Source organism: Heloderma suspectum, chromosome 6 (genome assembly GCF_057233095.1).
Source record: "Heloderma suspectum isolate Gila_16-S chromosome 6, 16-S_ref, whole genome shotgun sequence".
In the NCBI taxonomy this organism is placed as follows: Eukaryota; Metazoa; Chordata; class Lepidosauria; order Squamata; family Helodermatidae; genus Heloderma; species Heloderma suspectum.
In genome coordinates this window covers 129,531,682-129,547,326 of record NC_139463.1, presented here as the reverse complement: position 1 = coordinate 129,547,326, position 15,645 = coordinate 129,531,682, and the positions used below count along the sequence as shown (strand labels likewise).

The 15,645-nt window shown below is 60.3% G+C and overlaps 4 protein-coding genes across 19 annotated transcripts; 2 read left to right on the top strand and 2 right to left on the bottom strand.

Moving 5' to 3' along the window:
- On the top strand, positions 1-2,265 carry LOC146343248 (uncharacterized). Of its 9 annotated transcripts, none has more exons than XM_084806992.1 (7): positions 1-182; positions 358-433; positions 548-600; positions 687-741; positions 835-884; positions 995-1,044; positions 1,294-2,265. In XM_084806992.1, the coding sequence occupies exons 1-7, from the start codon at positions 16-18 to the stop codon at positions 1,365-1,367; spliced, it is 525 nt and encodes a 174-aa protein (XP_084663118.1). In that variant the 5' UTR covers positions 1-15; the 3' UTR covers positions 1,368-2,265. The 9 variants fall into 9 exon arrangements, with proteins under 9 accessions (XP_084663118.1, XP_084663120.1, XP_084663117.1 ...); XM_084806996.1 differs by having other exon boundaries at positions 122-240; XM_084806994.1 differs by lacking the exon at positions 687-741.
- Positions 2,266-4,170: 1,905 nt separating this feature from the next.
- Positions 4,171-11,752, top strand: LOC146343246 (uncharacterized). The gene is made up of 3 exons (XM_084806990.1): positions 4,171-4,285; positions 9,248-9,325; positions 10,937-11,752. Exons 1-3 carry the CDS (start codon positions 4,260-4,262, stop codon positions 11,649-11,651), a joined length of 819 nt encoding a protein of 272 aa, XP_084663116.1. The 5' UTR covers positions 4,171-4,259; the 3' UTR covers positions 11,652-11,752.
- On the bottom strand, positions 7,561-10,985 carry BACC1 (BPTF associated chromatin complex component 1). Of its 8 annotated transcripts, none has more exons than XM_084806986.1 (6): positions 10,793-10,985; positions 9,969-10,063; positions 9,359-9,460; positions 8,713-8,903; positions 8,462-8,566; positions 7,561-8,176 (listed from the first exon to the last, which is right to left on the bottom strand). In XM_084806986.1, exons 1-6 carry the CDS (start codon positions 10,793-10,795, stop codon positions 8,109-8,111), a joined length of 564 nt encoding a protein of 187 aa, XP_084663112.1. In that variant the 5' UTR covers positions 10,796-10,985; the 3' UTR covers positions 7,561-8,108. The 8 variants fall into 8 exon arrangements, with proteins under 8 accessions (XP_084663112.1, XP_084663114.1, XP_084663111.1 ...); XM_084806988.1 differs by having other exon boundaries at positions 7,561-8,172; XM_084806985.1 differs by having other exon boundaries at positions 10,941-10,985.
- Positions 11,753-12,368: 616 nt separating the features above from the next.
- On the bottom strand, positions 12,369-15,599 carry RNASEK (ribonuclease K). The gene is made up of 3 exons (XM_084807002.1): positions 15,448-15,599; positions 14,185-14,261; positions 12,369-13,707 (listed from the first exon to the last, which is right to left on the bottom strand). The coding sequence occupies exons 1-3, from the start codon at positions 15,523-15,525 to the stop codon at positions 13,566-13,568; spliced, it is 297 nt and encodes a 98-aa protein (XP_084663128.1). The 5' UTR covers positions 15,526-15,599; the 3' UTR covers positions 12,369-13,565.
- Between the last annotated feature and the right edge of the window lie 46 nt (positions 15,600-15,645).

Here is a 15,645-nt window from a genome sequence, read left to right as displayed (position 1 = left end):
GGAGGGCTGGAATAAATGGGTGGCTCCCCCCCCCGCCCGGTAGGAAGTCCTTGCAGGCACCAAAAAGGAGGGGCGGAGTCGGCGAGAGCCCCCACCCTGCGCGGCCTCCCGTCCCCGCTCCAGGCCGGCCGGGCGGCGGCGATGCTGGGGGCCCATGGAGCGCATGGAGGTGGAGCCCAGCGGTGCGGGGGGCGCCTTGCGCAGATCCAACAGCGCCCCGCTTCTGCCGGGCCCGCCGGGGTAGGGGGGGCGAGCGGGCCGGCGGGGGGCGGGCGGGCCGGCCGGCGGCGGGCGGGCCGGCGGGGGGGCACGAGGACCCTGCCCCGCCGCCCACCGACCCGCGCCTCCCTCTTGCAGGACCCCCCCGCGGGAGCAGCTGCCCGGGCCCCAGAGGAGCCGCCGCAGCAGCGTCTGCCTGGAGAGCGGGCTGGCGGTGAGCAAAGCGGGGCGCCCCCGCCAGAGACCCCCACCATGCGGGGACCCCCCCGCCCCCGCAAGGGCTAAAGGCGCTCTCTCTCTCTCTCTCTCTCTCTCTCTCGCACGCCAGGCGGAGGCAGCGATGGAGACCCTCCCCAAAGATCGGGGCCCCCTCAGCAGCAGGTAAGTGGCGGGGCGGGGGCTTCTGAGCGCGGGGCCCGAGGGATCCGGCCCCGGAGCTGCGGCCTCAGCTTGTGCTGCCTTTGCAGGGCGCCCCCAGCCGGCCTCCACGGCAGCAGCCCCCCCCGGGGCGCCGTCCATGGGGTGAGTGTGGGGCTTTGGGGCAGGGCAGGGCAGGCAGCCGGGGGGGCGGCTAGAGATGGCAGATTCGCCCCTAACTTTCTCTCTCTCCCCCAGTTCTCAAGCTCCCACAGTGCTGTGGCCCCCAATTCTTGGCATCTCCAGAGGTGGGTTGGGGGGGAGCAGAGCTGACGTTGCGAGGCTGTGGGGGGTGGGAGAGCGCCCTTCTCTGAGCCTGGCCCAAGATGACCTTTGACCCCATCTGGCCCCGCTCCAGGTTGCCCAGCTCTCCAAGCCCAGGGAGCCCCTCCGCGCGTAAAAGAAGAGGTGAGTGGGGGTGGGGAGCAGGGGGCTAGCATGTGGGTGGGGCTCTGGGAGAAAATTAGCATGGCACGTGAGGGCAGTGGGAGGAGCCAATCCTGTTTGTGGGTGGGGCTACAGGAACGGGGGGGGGTAGAGCTTGAGTAAAACAGAAAAGAACACTTTTGGGGCGTCGATGGTTGTGGCGGGGGGGGGGGAGTTAGCTTTGTTTGGGAAGCTGTGTTGATCCATCTGACTCTCTGCTTCTTGCTGCAGGAGGACTGGCCACGGACCCCCCGCCAAAGAAGCTGTTTGTGGCTGGAATCCCCATAACACCTCCAGCCCCCTAGCAACATGTGCCCCGCCCGCCCGCCAGGTAACAGCAGAGGGGATGGTTAATTTCTAAAGCCAGAGGGGCTCAAGCGTGCCTGGACATCGTGCCTTCAGCGCTGGACAACCCACCCCACACATGTGGGGCCTGCTCTTGGCTTGCGGGAGACCCTCTCCACACAGACCCTCTCCCACTGGGGCTGAGGCCTGGTTCAGAAGTGCAGGGGCTCCGGAGGAGAGAAGGCCGTTTCAGACACCTGGGGGCTTGTTCTGTGGCGCTTTTGTGCAATGTAGGGGCTAATTTTGGAGCTTGAGGGGCCCCCAATTTAGGTGACACCCCCTCCTCGAATGCTTTCTCCTGCTTCAGGTTTTAGCCTTGACCTCCACCATCCCCGATTGGAGAGGTACATGCACAGGATGGGGGTGGGGGAGAACACTATTCCCACCCACAAGCTGAAAGTTGGTTACCTCCAGCAGGCTCCTTCTGCAATCCCTCCCCCCAGCCAATACTCCAAGGGGCTGGGAGGGGGGGAGTACAGCTGGAAATTAAAGTGGTGCTTGTGAGAAGGCTCATGTGATCCCATGTTGAGGCGGCTACAGACAAATCCACCCCCCAAAATGCACAAATGGTGCACTGACTTTAATTCTCCTGTATAGAAAATGGGGTCCCCTCTGGATCCATCCTTCCACACAAGAATCATGTATTATATAAACCATATTTTCCTAGAAGGAGAGGGGGTTTGCAGGATTATTTTTCTATGATACAGAATTTGTACATACCTATAAATATATAATATATATTTTTCTCTTGGCAAGCAGGGGAGGGGGGCACAGACTATCATGGTTTAAAGGGGGCTTCTCCCCTCGCTCCACTGTCCATTTTGCAACTCTGTATTAAACTGATCTTAAAGGCAAATGAAGCCCCTGGCTCCTTCTCTGCTTTCCTTCAGGCTGGGTTGGTGGGGGTGAGGGGGGGTCAAGAAATGCCTGCTGGGGGGAAAAACCGGTGACCCACAAGGCCTTGATTGGGGGGAGGGGGCAGGAGGGGATAAACACAGGGTGTGCAGCACGAGTGGAAGAGGGAGACGGTGGGGTGCGAAAGAGCACGGCCCACATCACCATCCTGGGGCCAGCAGCTGGGGGGTGGGGCAGTGAAAGGGGGAGGCTGTGGAGCCTGCTTTCCTCAGGGCCCCCTCATTTCTCTCCTTCGGCTTTCCGGAGGCAGCAGCAGAAGATGCTCAGAGCAGGGCCCCTGGTCAGCTGCTGGTTTGGTAAAGCAGCTGTGCCGACCCCGGGAGCTGTCAAAAGAGGTCTGAAAAGGCCTGGGAGCACAGCAGCACCTCCCCAGACAATGCAACCCCCACACACACATTACTTGTATTGCTACTCCAGCAAGCAGCCAGTCTCCCTCCCTCCCCGTGCCCCCCATTTGTATCCACTGAGCCACTGAACCTCCCAAGAGAGCCCAGGAGGCCTAGCTCTGTTGGTTGGCAATTTCTAAAAAAAGGGCTTGGCCTCAAGAAGCCCCCCCCATGCCCCACGCCTCAATCCCAGTGGTGCATGAGGAGTCCGCTCTGCAGGCGCTCAGAAGCAGTCTTGCATCACCCACCCCTGCGCGACGTTTGTGAGGCTTCCCCTTGGTTGCTGCAGCAGGTTGCCTGGCCCTTTACCTCTGGAGGCCCCCTCCTGCCCGCCCGGGGGCAGGGGTCCCACCCTGCAGCTCCTCTGCCCAGCTCTGGCTGCTGTGGAGGTCATGCAAAGCTTGTTGCCCTTCGACCTTTGCTGCTGGAGGGGGGCTGGGGAGATTGCAGGGGGGCCAAGCAGGTGTGATCAGGGGATAGGTGTGGGGGGGCTCGCAGCCCCTGGCTGATGTGGGGTTGCCCTCCCTGCTGGCACCCGAGTGCAGGGAGGCCCGACTGGGCCTCTGGGGGGTTCGTGGGGCCCCGCTTTGCAGGGAGGGGGAGCATTGCGGCTCTGAGCCACCTCGCAGACCCAGCTGCACTTTTGCATCGACAGATTCGAGCCTGGTGCTTCGGTGGCAGCTAGCAAAACGCACGCACGCTCCAACACCGTGGCCTTGTGTGTTAAAAAAAGCACATACAAAGCCCTTCACGCACAGGAACTCAGAGGCCGGGGGGGGGGTCAGGGGACAAGGGGGGGATGCAAGGCCGAGGGGGGCGAAGACTGCACCAGGCCTGGAGCTGGGAGCGCTGCATGCGGAGACAAAGTGGCCGTTTGGAAAGCCGATCCGCTGCCAAGCCAGCCTCTCGAGCTGGCACCGCGACAAAGTCAGCTGGGGACGTTAGTGCTGGCGGGAGAGAGAGCCGTCCCAAAGCTATTTTTTTGCTGGGGAGCTGCTGCCTGGATCTGCTCCAAACTTCACACACCTCCAGGGGGGTACTGGGGCTCCCCCCTGAATTTTTTGCAGATTTTTTCCAGCACCCCAAAGGGGTTTATTCAAGTGTAGAAAGTTGCGTAGGGGGAAAAAGGGCCAGCCTTTTCTCCGTTCACCCTTTTTTTTTTCTCCCTCTCTCTCTCTCTCTCTCTCTCTCTCTCTCTCTCTCTCGTTGCCTTCCACAATCGCACGGAAAAGGCTGGCCAGTCCTTGGGGTGTGTGGGGGGACCCTCCTATTTTCTTTATTTTTTCCCCGATTCTGGATTCCCTGGAAAATTTAGGGTAACAAATCTTTGGGGCGAGCTGGAAGGAGGTCCCCAATTTCTGTGGTTGGAATTGAAAAGGGGTGCAATTCCCCCCCCCTTTGGGGGAACAAACCCCACATGGATCCAGAGAGGGATGTGTGCCAAGACTGGGTGGCAGCCGGGTGCAGCCAAATCTCTGCTCTGTGTGGGTGTAAAATATTTTTTAAGAGCTAAAATAAGGCTTCTGGAAAACTCGGCCCCCGAGCGTCTGGATGGGGGCAGTGGGGCGGCAGAGCAGGTAAGTCGGAGGCGCACAGGGGCGGGGGGCGGGGGCCGGGGCCGGTTCGGCTGTCCGTGCACCACTGGGCGCAGGGTGTGTTTGTTTCTGGTGGCCAGCAGTGCCATTAGCTGTGGTGCAGGGAGGGTGAGCGCCACAGGCCTCGTAGGCCGCAGACAGGCTTGCCACATTCAGCAAATACCGGGGGTCACCCCCCGGGGAGCCCCCAAATTGTCACAAGGCCCTGAAGGCAAAAGGGGATCCAGTTTTGGTGGAAAAGAAGGGGATGGAATCAGACCTCATAAAAATAGCATAATCACACCCTGTGAGAAAAACAGAAAAATGGACCCAAATGAAAACAAGTCTCAGTTCTGGGGGAGAAAAGCCAGCTGAAGCCCCCAAAGCAGCCCACAAATCACCCCACAATTAATTAGCAGGAGTCCCATGTGTCCTTTGCCTCTGCCCCCACCAAAGAACCCCTCCTTTTGAAAGATATGCGTCATTTTCTTGTACACCACAACCTTGCCTCAAAGCCTCCAATTCATTCCTCCTGGAGGGTGGAACAGGATTAGGCCCAAGAAACCAGTAAAAATAAAGGGGTTGAGCTTAAAAAAAAAAATCCCCCCCAAGAACCCTGAAATTTACCCCAAAATGATCAGAAGCAGCTCCAGCCAAAAGGGAAGTCAGACACCCCTAAAGCAGCCAGGGTAGTTTTGAGAAATGACCAGTTTTTTCTCCCCCCACCAATTATTCAGACACAAAAACAAATGGAATTTTGGATTCCACCCGTAAATGCCCCCCCCAAACATCCCCTAAAAAGTGGAAATATTTTTAACAAAAAGGATTGGGCCCAAGCAGGACTCTGCCCCTCCCCAGCCCAGGAATTGACGTATATTTTGTGTGTATCCTTAACTTGCCACCTGAGAATTTAAAAAAAAAACCAAGGCCTTCCCAGATTAACCCTCCCCCCCCCAATGCCTCTATTTTTCAGATTTTTCTTATAAACAAAACACACCCTCCTGCCTCAAAACATGGAACTCGCCACACAAAAGCTGTTTGGCACCTCGTTCCTGATCAGCCATTTGCAACATCTGGTATACCCCCAGCCGCACCCCTCCAGAAAGGGGGGCAAGGATTCCAAATGGCTATATCAAAGTCAGTGCCCCAGTCTGACCCCCAAAGAATTGGGGAACACAGAGGCAAAAGTATATATTCTTACAAACCTGGGGGCAAAACTGTGCTCTCCAGTAGAATCAAATATGGCAAAGGAGACAGGGATTTTTTACCTTGGCCTGCTGTAAAGCCCCCTCCCCTTTAAACTATTCCACCTCCCCACCCCCAAAAGCTCAACTATAAACGGCAGACATGTTCAGAGGCCTCTTAGGGAGTCCTGTGGTGCAGCCCTTGTGGAACATGGCTGTCTGTTGGGGGGGGGGGCTATATGTCCCCCCCCATGAAGATGCCCCAATTGCCATAACCTTTTCCCAGTCTTGAGTCAGCTAGCAGCCCCACAAAGATGGTGGGGGGAGGCAGTTTTACAGAAATGAGGGCTCACTTTTAATTTAAATATGAGGGGGGCCTTGCATGCCCGTGAACGTGCATTTTGGACACAAATATGCACAGACACACAGGCGGTCCACGGGGGGGGGGGGTGTTGAACTTGCTGCCCAAATTTATGTACACAAATGTGCACCGGGCCTGCCTATGGCAATTTGTTTAGCCCCACACAGCTAATGCCTCCAATATTAGCAAACCTCTTCTCCCCCCCCCCGCACCCCAACGGGAAGTTGCACAGGGTGGCAGCAGTGTCACGGGAGCTCACTTGGCCCCTTGTGTTCCACACTCTGCGGTCTCCCATCCTCAATGTATTTGGGGGGTGCTTGATGCATTCGGTTATGATTCTGTGGGGCATTCCCTTACCTCCCATCTGTCCCTTGGTGTTAATGGGGTTGTGAAAGCAAATGTTTGCAACGGCGGGGGGGCATGGAGTGTTGTGCATCAGGGCCTGCAGACAACGCCCTGCGTCCATTTTCTCTTCCATGTCAAGATGCGTCACTGTTTTTGGGTGGCCCAGGGCACCTTGGCCACAGGCACACCTCCCCAGGCCCCGGTTATCTGCCCCTCCCAGGCCCCATTCTCAAAGTTGTTCTTCTGCCTGTTACAGGGCTCCACAAATACCCACTGTACCGGAGCCTTGGACAAGCAGGCACAAGCGAGGAAGAAAGCGCTCCCCACCTCCCCTGACCCAGCACATCTAGATGTCTTTGATGCAAGGAGGAAAAAGGGGGGGGAAGGGGGGAGGAAAAGCCCCCCCCGGCCCTTCGCCCCAGTTCCACAAATCCAAGCTTCGTGCCAACGACCCTCCCAGTGTGCAGACCCCTTTCCCAGTCCATCCCAGTGACCCTTCATCTCCCTCTTGTCTCCTCCCCGCCACCACACACCCACAGAGCTGAGCGTGTGGAAAATGGCACTTGCCACAAGGGCTGCTGGGAAAAACCTCCATTTTGAGAACGTGGGATAGCACTGAGGGAGGCAACGCGGAACCAGATAGCTTGGCTGGAAGAGCCCAGGGTGGGCCAAGGTCCACAGCCCCCAGCCGCTTTGCTGCTGCTGCTACAGCCCCGCCCCCGCCCGGAATGGAGCCGTGCAAACCGGCGCCCGCACCAGCAGCACAACATGGTTTGTCGGGCAATCAGGAATCCACAAGCCATTTTGTGGTGTTAACGCGAGCGGCCGGGAACTCGACAGCGATCGATGGGTGGGAAGCATCCCTCCCTTCCCCCACCCCCCGCAAGATGAAAACCAGATGCCCCAGACACACAGCCCTATGGACAGCAAGAGAAACAAACCCCCGAAAGGGGGTTGCGGCCACGGCTTGCACGGGCTTCCTACCCACACAGCCGACTACTGGGGCCAGTCACCCCTGACCTCCGGCCTGCTCCGCCCGCCCTGCACCAAGCCTGGCACGGGAGGCAGTGCCCGCTCTGCTCTAGCAGCACATAAATATTGGCACCGCCCGTCAGCCGCCAGTATTCCTTGTGCTGCTCCAGGGGGGATTGGCACAGACAGCTGGAGCCATGAAACGGGGGAGCAAAGAAGAGAAGCGCAAGCAAAGGTGGAAGTGGCAGGAGCGGCCACTGAGAAAGTCCAGCAAGGAAATGGCTCCCTCACCAACTCCCATGCCAAGCGCCCACGTCGCAGAGGATGCCCGAAAGGGCCGTGGGAGGATGGGGGCCCTTCCCCGGTCACAGCCATCACACAGCTCCAGCCAGGGCCTCGAGAGACAGGAGGCAGAGCAGAGGGAGACCATTTATTGCAACCATGTGACAAAGACGAGTCAGTGAGGGGCCATTACAGTCCTGGGGGACAAAGCTAGGGGGAGGAGGCTCAGGAGGGTGCCCCCCCTTTTCAAAGTATCCTGGCCAAACCAGGGAGGGGGACAGAAGGACACAGACCAAGTCTGGCCCTGCCCGTCCTTGGGGGGTGGCTGGGGGTCTAAGCCTGACTCCCCTGCTGAGCTCTCCTTCCCCCACCCCCATGCCTGGCACTGGTACAGAGGGACAAAGAACAGGAAGGAAGAAGGGCTTGGGATGAGAGCCGCCACTCCCCAAGTAAACCGCATCCCTGCTCAATCCGGAGAAAAGGCCCGGCCCTGAAAGGCACAGGCGGGGGGGGGGGGTGGAGGCAGGAAGTGGGCCATCCGTGACATGGGCTATTAACAGTGGGGTGGCAGCCATTTGAGGGACAGCAACGGCAGAAGCGCCCTGCAGCAAGAGTGCCCGTCGGCGGCGGCCATCACTCAGCAGCTCCAGCAGAGGAAGGCAGCAGCCCCCGGAGGGGCCCATCAGCGGGGGAGGAGGGGCAACTCCGTGCCGGGGGTCATGAGGAATCCAGAGTCCAAATTCAGGCTGTCTGGAAAAGAGAGAGAAAGCACCAGGGAGCTGGAGGGAGGGGCATGGCTGCTCCTACTCAAGGGGGAGGGAACAATTCTGATATCCTGCAGATATGGTCTTGAGGCACCAGTGCCTCTCCGAATGTGACCCTCCCCATATTTAGAGTACAGCCCCCCAAGCCACCTGACCTCCCACCACTCCACAAGCCAGGGCCAGGAGAGCGAGGCTGAACCCCCGATTTGGAGGGCAGAGACAAACAGGCCCTCCCAGCTGCCCCCACCCCCCACCTGGGGCCAGTCTTTACCCTGATCAAAATTGAGCTTCTTGGCTGGGGGGGCGTCCCCCAAGCCCTCGATGTCCACCAAGTCACTATGGGCGTCCGAGTCGTTCAGAGCACTGAGCGTCACGTCTGGTGGTGGAAGGGAGAGCTGGGTTAGGCCAAAAAGGGAAGGCACTGCCCCCCCCCCCATTCCAGTGGGGCCACAGCAGAGAAAGACGCCACCCCCAATAAACTGTGCCTGTGAAAAGACACGTGCACCCCCTCTGCCCACTCACCAGATGCTGCTTTCTGTTTCTTCATAGGTGGAGCTGAGGAGTCAGGGAGCCCCCCCACCCCTGGGGCAGAGGGGGGGCCTGGCTGCTGTTGCTGCTGCCCTTTGCGGGCTCCCTTTTTCGGGGACTCGGCAGGGAGGGGCAACCCACTATCCTCATAGACTTTGCGTTTGGCTGCCCCTTTCAGCTGGGCCCTGGAGGAACAGGAGAGAAGGGTGTCAGGAAGGGGGTCAGGAAGGGGGTCAGGAAGGGGGAATCAGGGAACTTTCCACACACCCCTCACACTCACTCTCTCTCTCTCTCTCTCTCTCTCTCTCTCACACACACACACACACCGGGTTGGCCTAGACATGTAGTGTAATGGATAGGGTAAGATGAGAGTAGGGGAGGCCTGAATTCAAACTCCTGCTCACTGACTTTGGGCCTCACCTACCTCACAGCTACTTAGAATGAAGGTCAGGATATAAAAGTAATTAAAAATAAAAAACATCCAATACTGATTCTCTCTCTCTCTCTCTCTCTCTCTCATTGCCACCAGGATTCCCAGCACAAGCACAATTTTCTATGCTGCCCCCCTCTCCAACCAACAGGACAATCTCTCCTCTTCCCTATGCAGGTGATGTATGCCCCCACCCCAGTCCCCCCTTACACAGTCCGGTCTTTGATGAGTGCGCTGATGCGGTTTAGATCATCTCCAAAGCGCTGGACGGACGCCCGCAACAGGGAGATCTCCGCGTCTGTCCATTTGGCCCTGGGGGAGGGACAGGGGAGAGGAGGTCAGGATGCTGTGAGGGACACCCACCACTGGCACCCCGCCCTCTGCAGAACTCCCCCGCCTGTTCCTACTATAACACAGGACACCCTGCAACAAAGAGCCCCAAATACATACCGCCCCTGTGGCCAGTTCTCTGAGAGACCCTACAAAACACCCCATACCCCTTCCATGCACAGAGGAGGCAGCTCTAATCTGCATCAGAGTCGTAGCTGAGCCTGGAGCCGGGGTGTGTGTGAGGGGTGGTGGTGGTGCTCTACAGATTAATACCACAGTCCTATGCAAGTTTACTTGGAAGTAAGTTGCACTACATTCAACTAAGCTTACTGGCTAGTAATTGCATTAAGGATTGCGGCCTAAGTATGCGTGTGACCTCACAAGCGCTGCAAGAACAACTGCTGTGGGTTTCCCCACACACAAGCGTGCTCACACATCACCCTACAAAGACCAGATGTGTCCCTGCCCCCCAGTCGCCTGTGAGGCTCACCCTGCTGGTGAGGAGTCGGCCACGGGGTGCAGCTGCATTGTCAGTTCTCCCAGCTTGGTGAAAGCGGCTCCGGCAGCAGAAAAAATCTCGCCCACCTGTGGAGTGCAGGGGAACAAAGGGGTGAAGTGAGAGGAAAAGTCTGTTCTGGGGGGGAGGAGAGGAGAGGAGCAAAGTCCTACAAAAGCCCCTCCTAGAGCTGACCAGTTAGCAGTAAAGGGGAAAAGGACCCCCAAATATCTGCCCCCGCATGGGTGAGCATGAATGCGCCTGACTCCTGATGGAGTCGACAGGAACTTCCACCAGAATAAATGGGTCAGTCTTTATGGTGCTATAAGACTCTTCGCTGGTTTTGGCCTTGCCCCAAAGGCCCCATCCACACCTGTCACCTTACACATGGTGAAGTGAGGCCAGAGCACCTATGACCATATGCAGAGTACTTTGCCTTTCTCTCCCTTAAGAGTGCGGGGGGGGGGGGAAGCAGAGGAGGGAGGGAGCCCTCGATGCCCCACCAGCCCTTTAGAAAAAGAAAACTATTTTCTCTTCCCCCCCCCGCGCCCCTAATAAAAAGCAGTTGCCCCAAACAGCCCCACAAAGAGAGGGGGGAGGGACTTCGCCCCACTCGAAAGCAAGCAAACATGAAATGACCCCCCCTGCCACTCCCCAGGCCAAAAACGAATGGGGGGGAGGCGGTGGAGAGAGAGAGTCCCAATTTCGCCCGCCCCTTCTGCCCTATTGCACGGATGGTTCTGCATTAAGCAACAATAATAATAACAATAACAAATACTGATAATCCTGCAGCGCCCGTCCTTCGTTTCTTGCCTCACCATGAAGCGGTGTCAGGGCCCAAGCCCCCGCCGCCCCCCACTTGGCCGAAGGCGCGCGGCACTCTGCCTATGCTCAGAAGCACCCTCCCCCATCCTCCCAGAATCCTTGGCGACAACAGCGGCTTCCTGCTCTGCCTTCCGTAGGTACCTTGGTGGAGGCCGACGTCATGGCGAACCTCGCCGCCGCCGAGTCGGGGCTGACGAGGGGCGGGGCGGGGCCCGGCCGCTCTGCCTCCGCCGCGCCTCCAAACACTCTATGGTCCCGGCCCGCTCGCGCGCTGGTCACCACGGCAACAGCGGGCGCTCCTTCCTCAGCGCTCTATGGTGGAAGCCTGCGGAGGTGAGCGTGCGCCGGAAGGCTGGCCCGGCCGCGTCACGTGGGACCCCGCCCACGGGAGGCGGGGCGTCTGGGGAGCCGCCGCCGCCGCCGCCGCGCGCCTCGGGGGGGGGCCCCGGCCGCGCGCCCTGCAGGGCCGCGGGGCGCCGCCTCCGCAGGGCGCCCGGCCGGGGACGGCCACTCCAGCGGCGGGGGCGCGGGACGGCCCCGCGACCGGCGAGGCCCGAAGCCGCGGGAGGCCCGGGGCCCTCCGCCCAGCCGGCACGGCGCGCCGGGCGCCCGCGAGGCGCCTGCGCCCCGCACGGGGCCCCTTCTCCCGCCACCGGCGGCATCAAGCCGGGCCAGCAGCCCCCACGCGGCCTGGTCTCCCCGCGGGCCTCGCAGGCCCAAGCGGTCATGGAAGCAACGGCCCTGGCGGGTCCAGCGGGGCTCTTCGCCCCGGCGGGCGAGACACAGCCGGAGGGGCGGGGGCGCCTTCCTGCCCCGCCTGCAGGCCTCGCGGAGCCATCCCCGCCGGCCTAGGCGCACCTTGGGGGCCACCTGGCCCAAGCGCCTTCCCGCCGCGCTGGGGAACGTTCCCCCGCCGAGGAAAGGCCCGGCCGGTCGGCCGGCCCTCCCCCAAGCAGCTCGACCCGCGAGGCCGTTTCTCCTAGCCGGCCTTCGGCCTGGTCCAGCGGGGCGCTCCTCGTTGCAATACAGGTATACCAATTAATATGACGGAGTCTCGAAGCATTTCACCTCGAGATATCGTTGGGTTGGCTGGCTGTACATAGGGGAAGGTAGTGAGCTAGGCATCTGGTCCCAACTTAGTTAGGGCCATCAGAACCTTGAACACTGTTGAGTAGCTGATGGGCTACATTATGTTCTCAAAGGACACCTTATATGCTTCCAAAGGGAAGGCGTTCCAGGCTGGGCTCACAACTGAACTTGGCCACCCATCTTGAAGGGGTCAAAGGCTCATTGTAGTTTTGGACAGCTGCTCTTCTGGATACCTGCCACCTGCCATCACTACCCGCCCAGTCCAGAGCGGGGACACTGTTCCCAAAGGCTGCAAGCTTTGGTTCACTTACTTGGAACTAAGTCTCATTGGACTGAATGGAACTTCTGACTACACATGCTTAAGATCTTTCCACTCCAAGCAGGGAAGTGCAGAGCCAGCTGGCGTGGCACCCAGCCCTACCCACCCCACCCCCAAAAGGGGAAACCCCAGCAAATGGAACAGAAAGAGCAAAGCAGGCACAAGGATCAAATACTGTTTATTGCACATGTGACCAGAGACAGTAAAGAACTCCAAGGCGTCTGTCCCTCTGTGTTCACGCTACTGTTCCAATGCGGCCAGGGCAAGGCTGCCACCCCCCTTCTCCTCCCTCCACCCCCTCCGAATTGAGGGCCAAGGAGAGAGAGAAGGCAGAAGCCCTGTTGTGGCACTACACAGGTCTGGTGGACAACTTGTCAAGGGGCCAGTCCTCAACCCAGCCCGCTGAGAAGGTGCCTGCCAGCCAGCCATCACTTCCCATGGCTGGACCCACCCCACACCCCCAGAAAGAGCGACAGGCTCCAGAGTTGCACATAAAAGCAGCAAAACTAACAGGAGCAGAAACCAGAACAGACCAGAGAGCAGAACAAGGTTACAAGTCATACTCTGGTCCTACTAACAGGCTCCCCACTACCCGCCCCGCCACACACACACAATCCTTCCCAGCCACCAACAATTCAAGTTTGCACAAAAAACACTGGAGATAAACATCAAACATGGAACCAAAATGACACAGACAAGAACTGGAGAGGACTAGCTCCTTGATGGCTGCATGAACCAAGGACTTGGACACAGCACTGAGATCTCCCTGATGTGTGCCACAGTGTGTGTGTGTGTTCACTGTTCTCAAGATCGGGGAGGGAGAGGGCAGGAGAGAGAAGGAAGATCGTCTCTGCTGTTGACACAACATTGGCCTTGAGGTGCTGCCAACCAAAACCAGCAGTAGATAGGATGACACGCTCTGGCCTCTTTTGGTGAAGGGGACAACAGGAGATGAGCTGGGTCAAATGAGTGGGGAGGTGGGGAAGAGAAGAACACAACAGAAGGCTTGATGTTGCCCTCCCCAAAATTACAGGGGCCTAGTAAACTATGTCAGAGAAGGGGGGTTGGGTTACAGAAAACACGGGGGGTGTTCCAACACCCCACCCCAGATACAAACAACAGAAAAGAAGAAGTAAGTATTCCTCCCTCACCCGCCCTCCCAGATTGCTACATCAGAGCCAAAACCTTGTTTGGCAGTCTGAGGGTGCCATTGTGAAAGAAAACCATTCAGTAACCCAAAATGCAGCCTCTGTGCCCAAAGAGGGAACAAATACAAGATAGAAAGGGGGGGGTGAGCCCCCCACCAGCAGAGGTGGCAGCCATGGCCCCCTCCAGCGGAGAACGAAGAGGGAGTGTTATCAGCGGACCATGTACTCCTTCCGCTTGTTGAGGCGCACTTGGCAGAAGGAGAAGCCCCCCAAGAGGACATACAGCCCAGCTGCGATGAAGCAGTTGTAGCTAACTTGGTTGTAGAGGGCGTAGATCTTATCGGGCCCGCCTCTGCCACAAAGCAGGGAGAGAAAGGATGGTCAGACCCGGTTCCCAACAGGACCCCCTAATCCAAGCCAGCCCCCTACTCTGCGTTTTCAAACAGGTGTCGGGGGGGGGGGGCTGGCACCAAACGGGCATCAACCCTTGCGGCACTCTCACTCTGGCTGCCCTGTGTAAGCAGGAAGCGGCGCTGCCGGTGTGCAGCGGCCAGCTGTCCTTCCGCGCTAGGCATGCGTCCGCACAGGATCTTTGGCAGACCCACCGTCGGTCGCTGGGTGGTGCAGGGACCCTGGCAGCTGCTAACACAGGGCTGGGGGAGGGGCTGGCAGCAGGCTGGGGGGGCAGCCGGGCAGCCTTTTTGCTTCCGCAGTGCTACTATGGAAGAGGGGACGATGGCTCCCTCTCCCATTGTTCCGCCTCAACTGCCAGACTGAACCGTTCCACCCCCTCCCTTGCTGGGGGCCTCACCCCACTGCAGAAACTCACTTAAAGTCCTCCTCTGTGGTGGGCACATCTTCAATGAGAACAGCAGAGTGCACGTTGAAGAAGATCCCCAGCAGAACCTGGAAGAGGGAAGAGAGAAACAGTTTATTTTGTTTATTTCAATTCTATATCGCCCAGTAGCCGAAGCTCTCTGGGCAGTTCACAAAAATTGCGATGTTGGAAGAGGATGGGGGCTCTAGGGAAGAGGCAAGAGCCACGCTACCACCAGACCCAGGGAAAATGGCAACCTGCAGAGGCCCGACCCGGTCTCCATGGGCAGACAAAGAGAGAACAGAGCACCCCAGGAGCTCCTTGCACCGCATGCCCAGCCTCCCCTGCAACAGGGCAGGGGGCACCCCAAAACACATCTCTGGCGCCAACAGGTTGCCTGGATCACTCATGCAGCAGGGCTGGGCCTGATCCAAACGGGCCCAATGTATGAGTGAACAGGCCGCCCAAACCATGGGTGCTCCCACCCGCAACGCTCGTAAGAACCTAGGAGCCCTGACGCTGGACCAGGCCTAGGGTCCATCTAGTCCAGCATTCCGCTCACACAGAGGCCCACGAGGCCGTACTAGCAGGGCGCGCGCGCAGCCGCCCCCTCCCGCCCACGTTCCCGGCAGCTGGAGCGCACAGGCAGGCGGCCTCCGATGCTGGAGGTGGCGGAGCCGGCAGGGCGCGTGAAGCTCCCGCGGCGGGGAAGAGAAGCCCAAATCTCTCGGAAGGGGGTCGCCCGGCAGGCCCCGCCCGCAGCCCCCCGCCCCGCCCCGGCTGTCCGCGCAGCCCGCCAGCCCAGAGCCGGCGGCCCGGCCCGGCCCGGCGGAGGAAGGGCAAGCGCGCGCAAGGGCGGAGCCGGGCGGGGCGGCAGGCGCCTCTGCTGGGCCCCTCGTCCGGGGGAGGGCCCGCGGCGGGACGGGGCTCGCCGCGGGGCCGTCGCGCTTCCCAGGCCCCTCCGCGCGAACAGGGCAGCGGGGATCTCCGCGGCGAGCGGGAGCCGCTCCTCCCGGCGCCCCGCAGTGACGACGGAGGCGCCCGCCGGCTGCGAGAGCGAGCGAGCGAGCGAGCGGGCGCCCGCGCCCCCGCCGGGCCCCGCGGCGCCCCCCGCTCGGGCCGCGCGCGCGCGCAGGGGCCCGAGCCCGGCCGGCCCCTCGCGGCGAGGCGTCTCGGCCCGGAGCGCCTCAGGAGCCCGCCGCCGCCGCGGCTCTGGGCGGCCTCCGCCAGCGGCCCGACGAGCCGGCGAGGGCAGCCCCGCCGCGCGCCCCTCACCAGCATGACGACCCCCCAGGCGCTGAGCACGATCCCGCAAGCGGCCATCTTCGGCCCGCAGCAGAGCAGGGAGGCCATGGCTGGCGGAGGCCCGGCCGCGACGCGGAGCGCTGCTCCCGAGCTGCTGCCTGGTCGCGCCGCCGCCGCGGAGTGAGCGCGCCGCCGCGCCCCGCCCCGCCCCGCGGCAAGGCGGAGGGC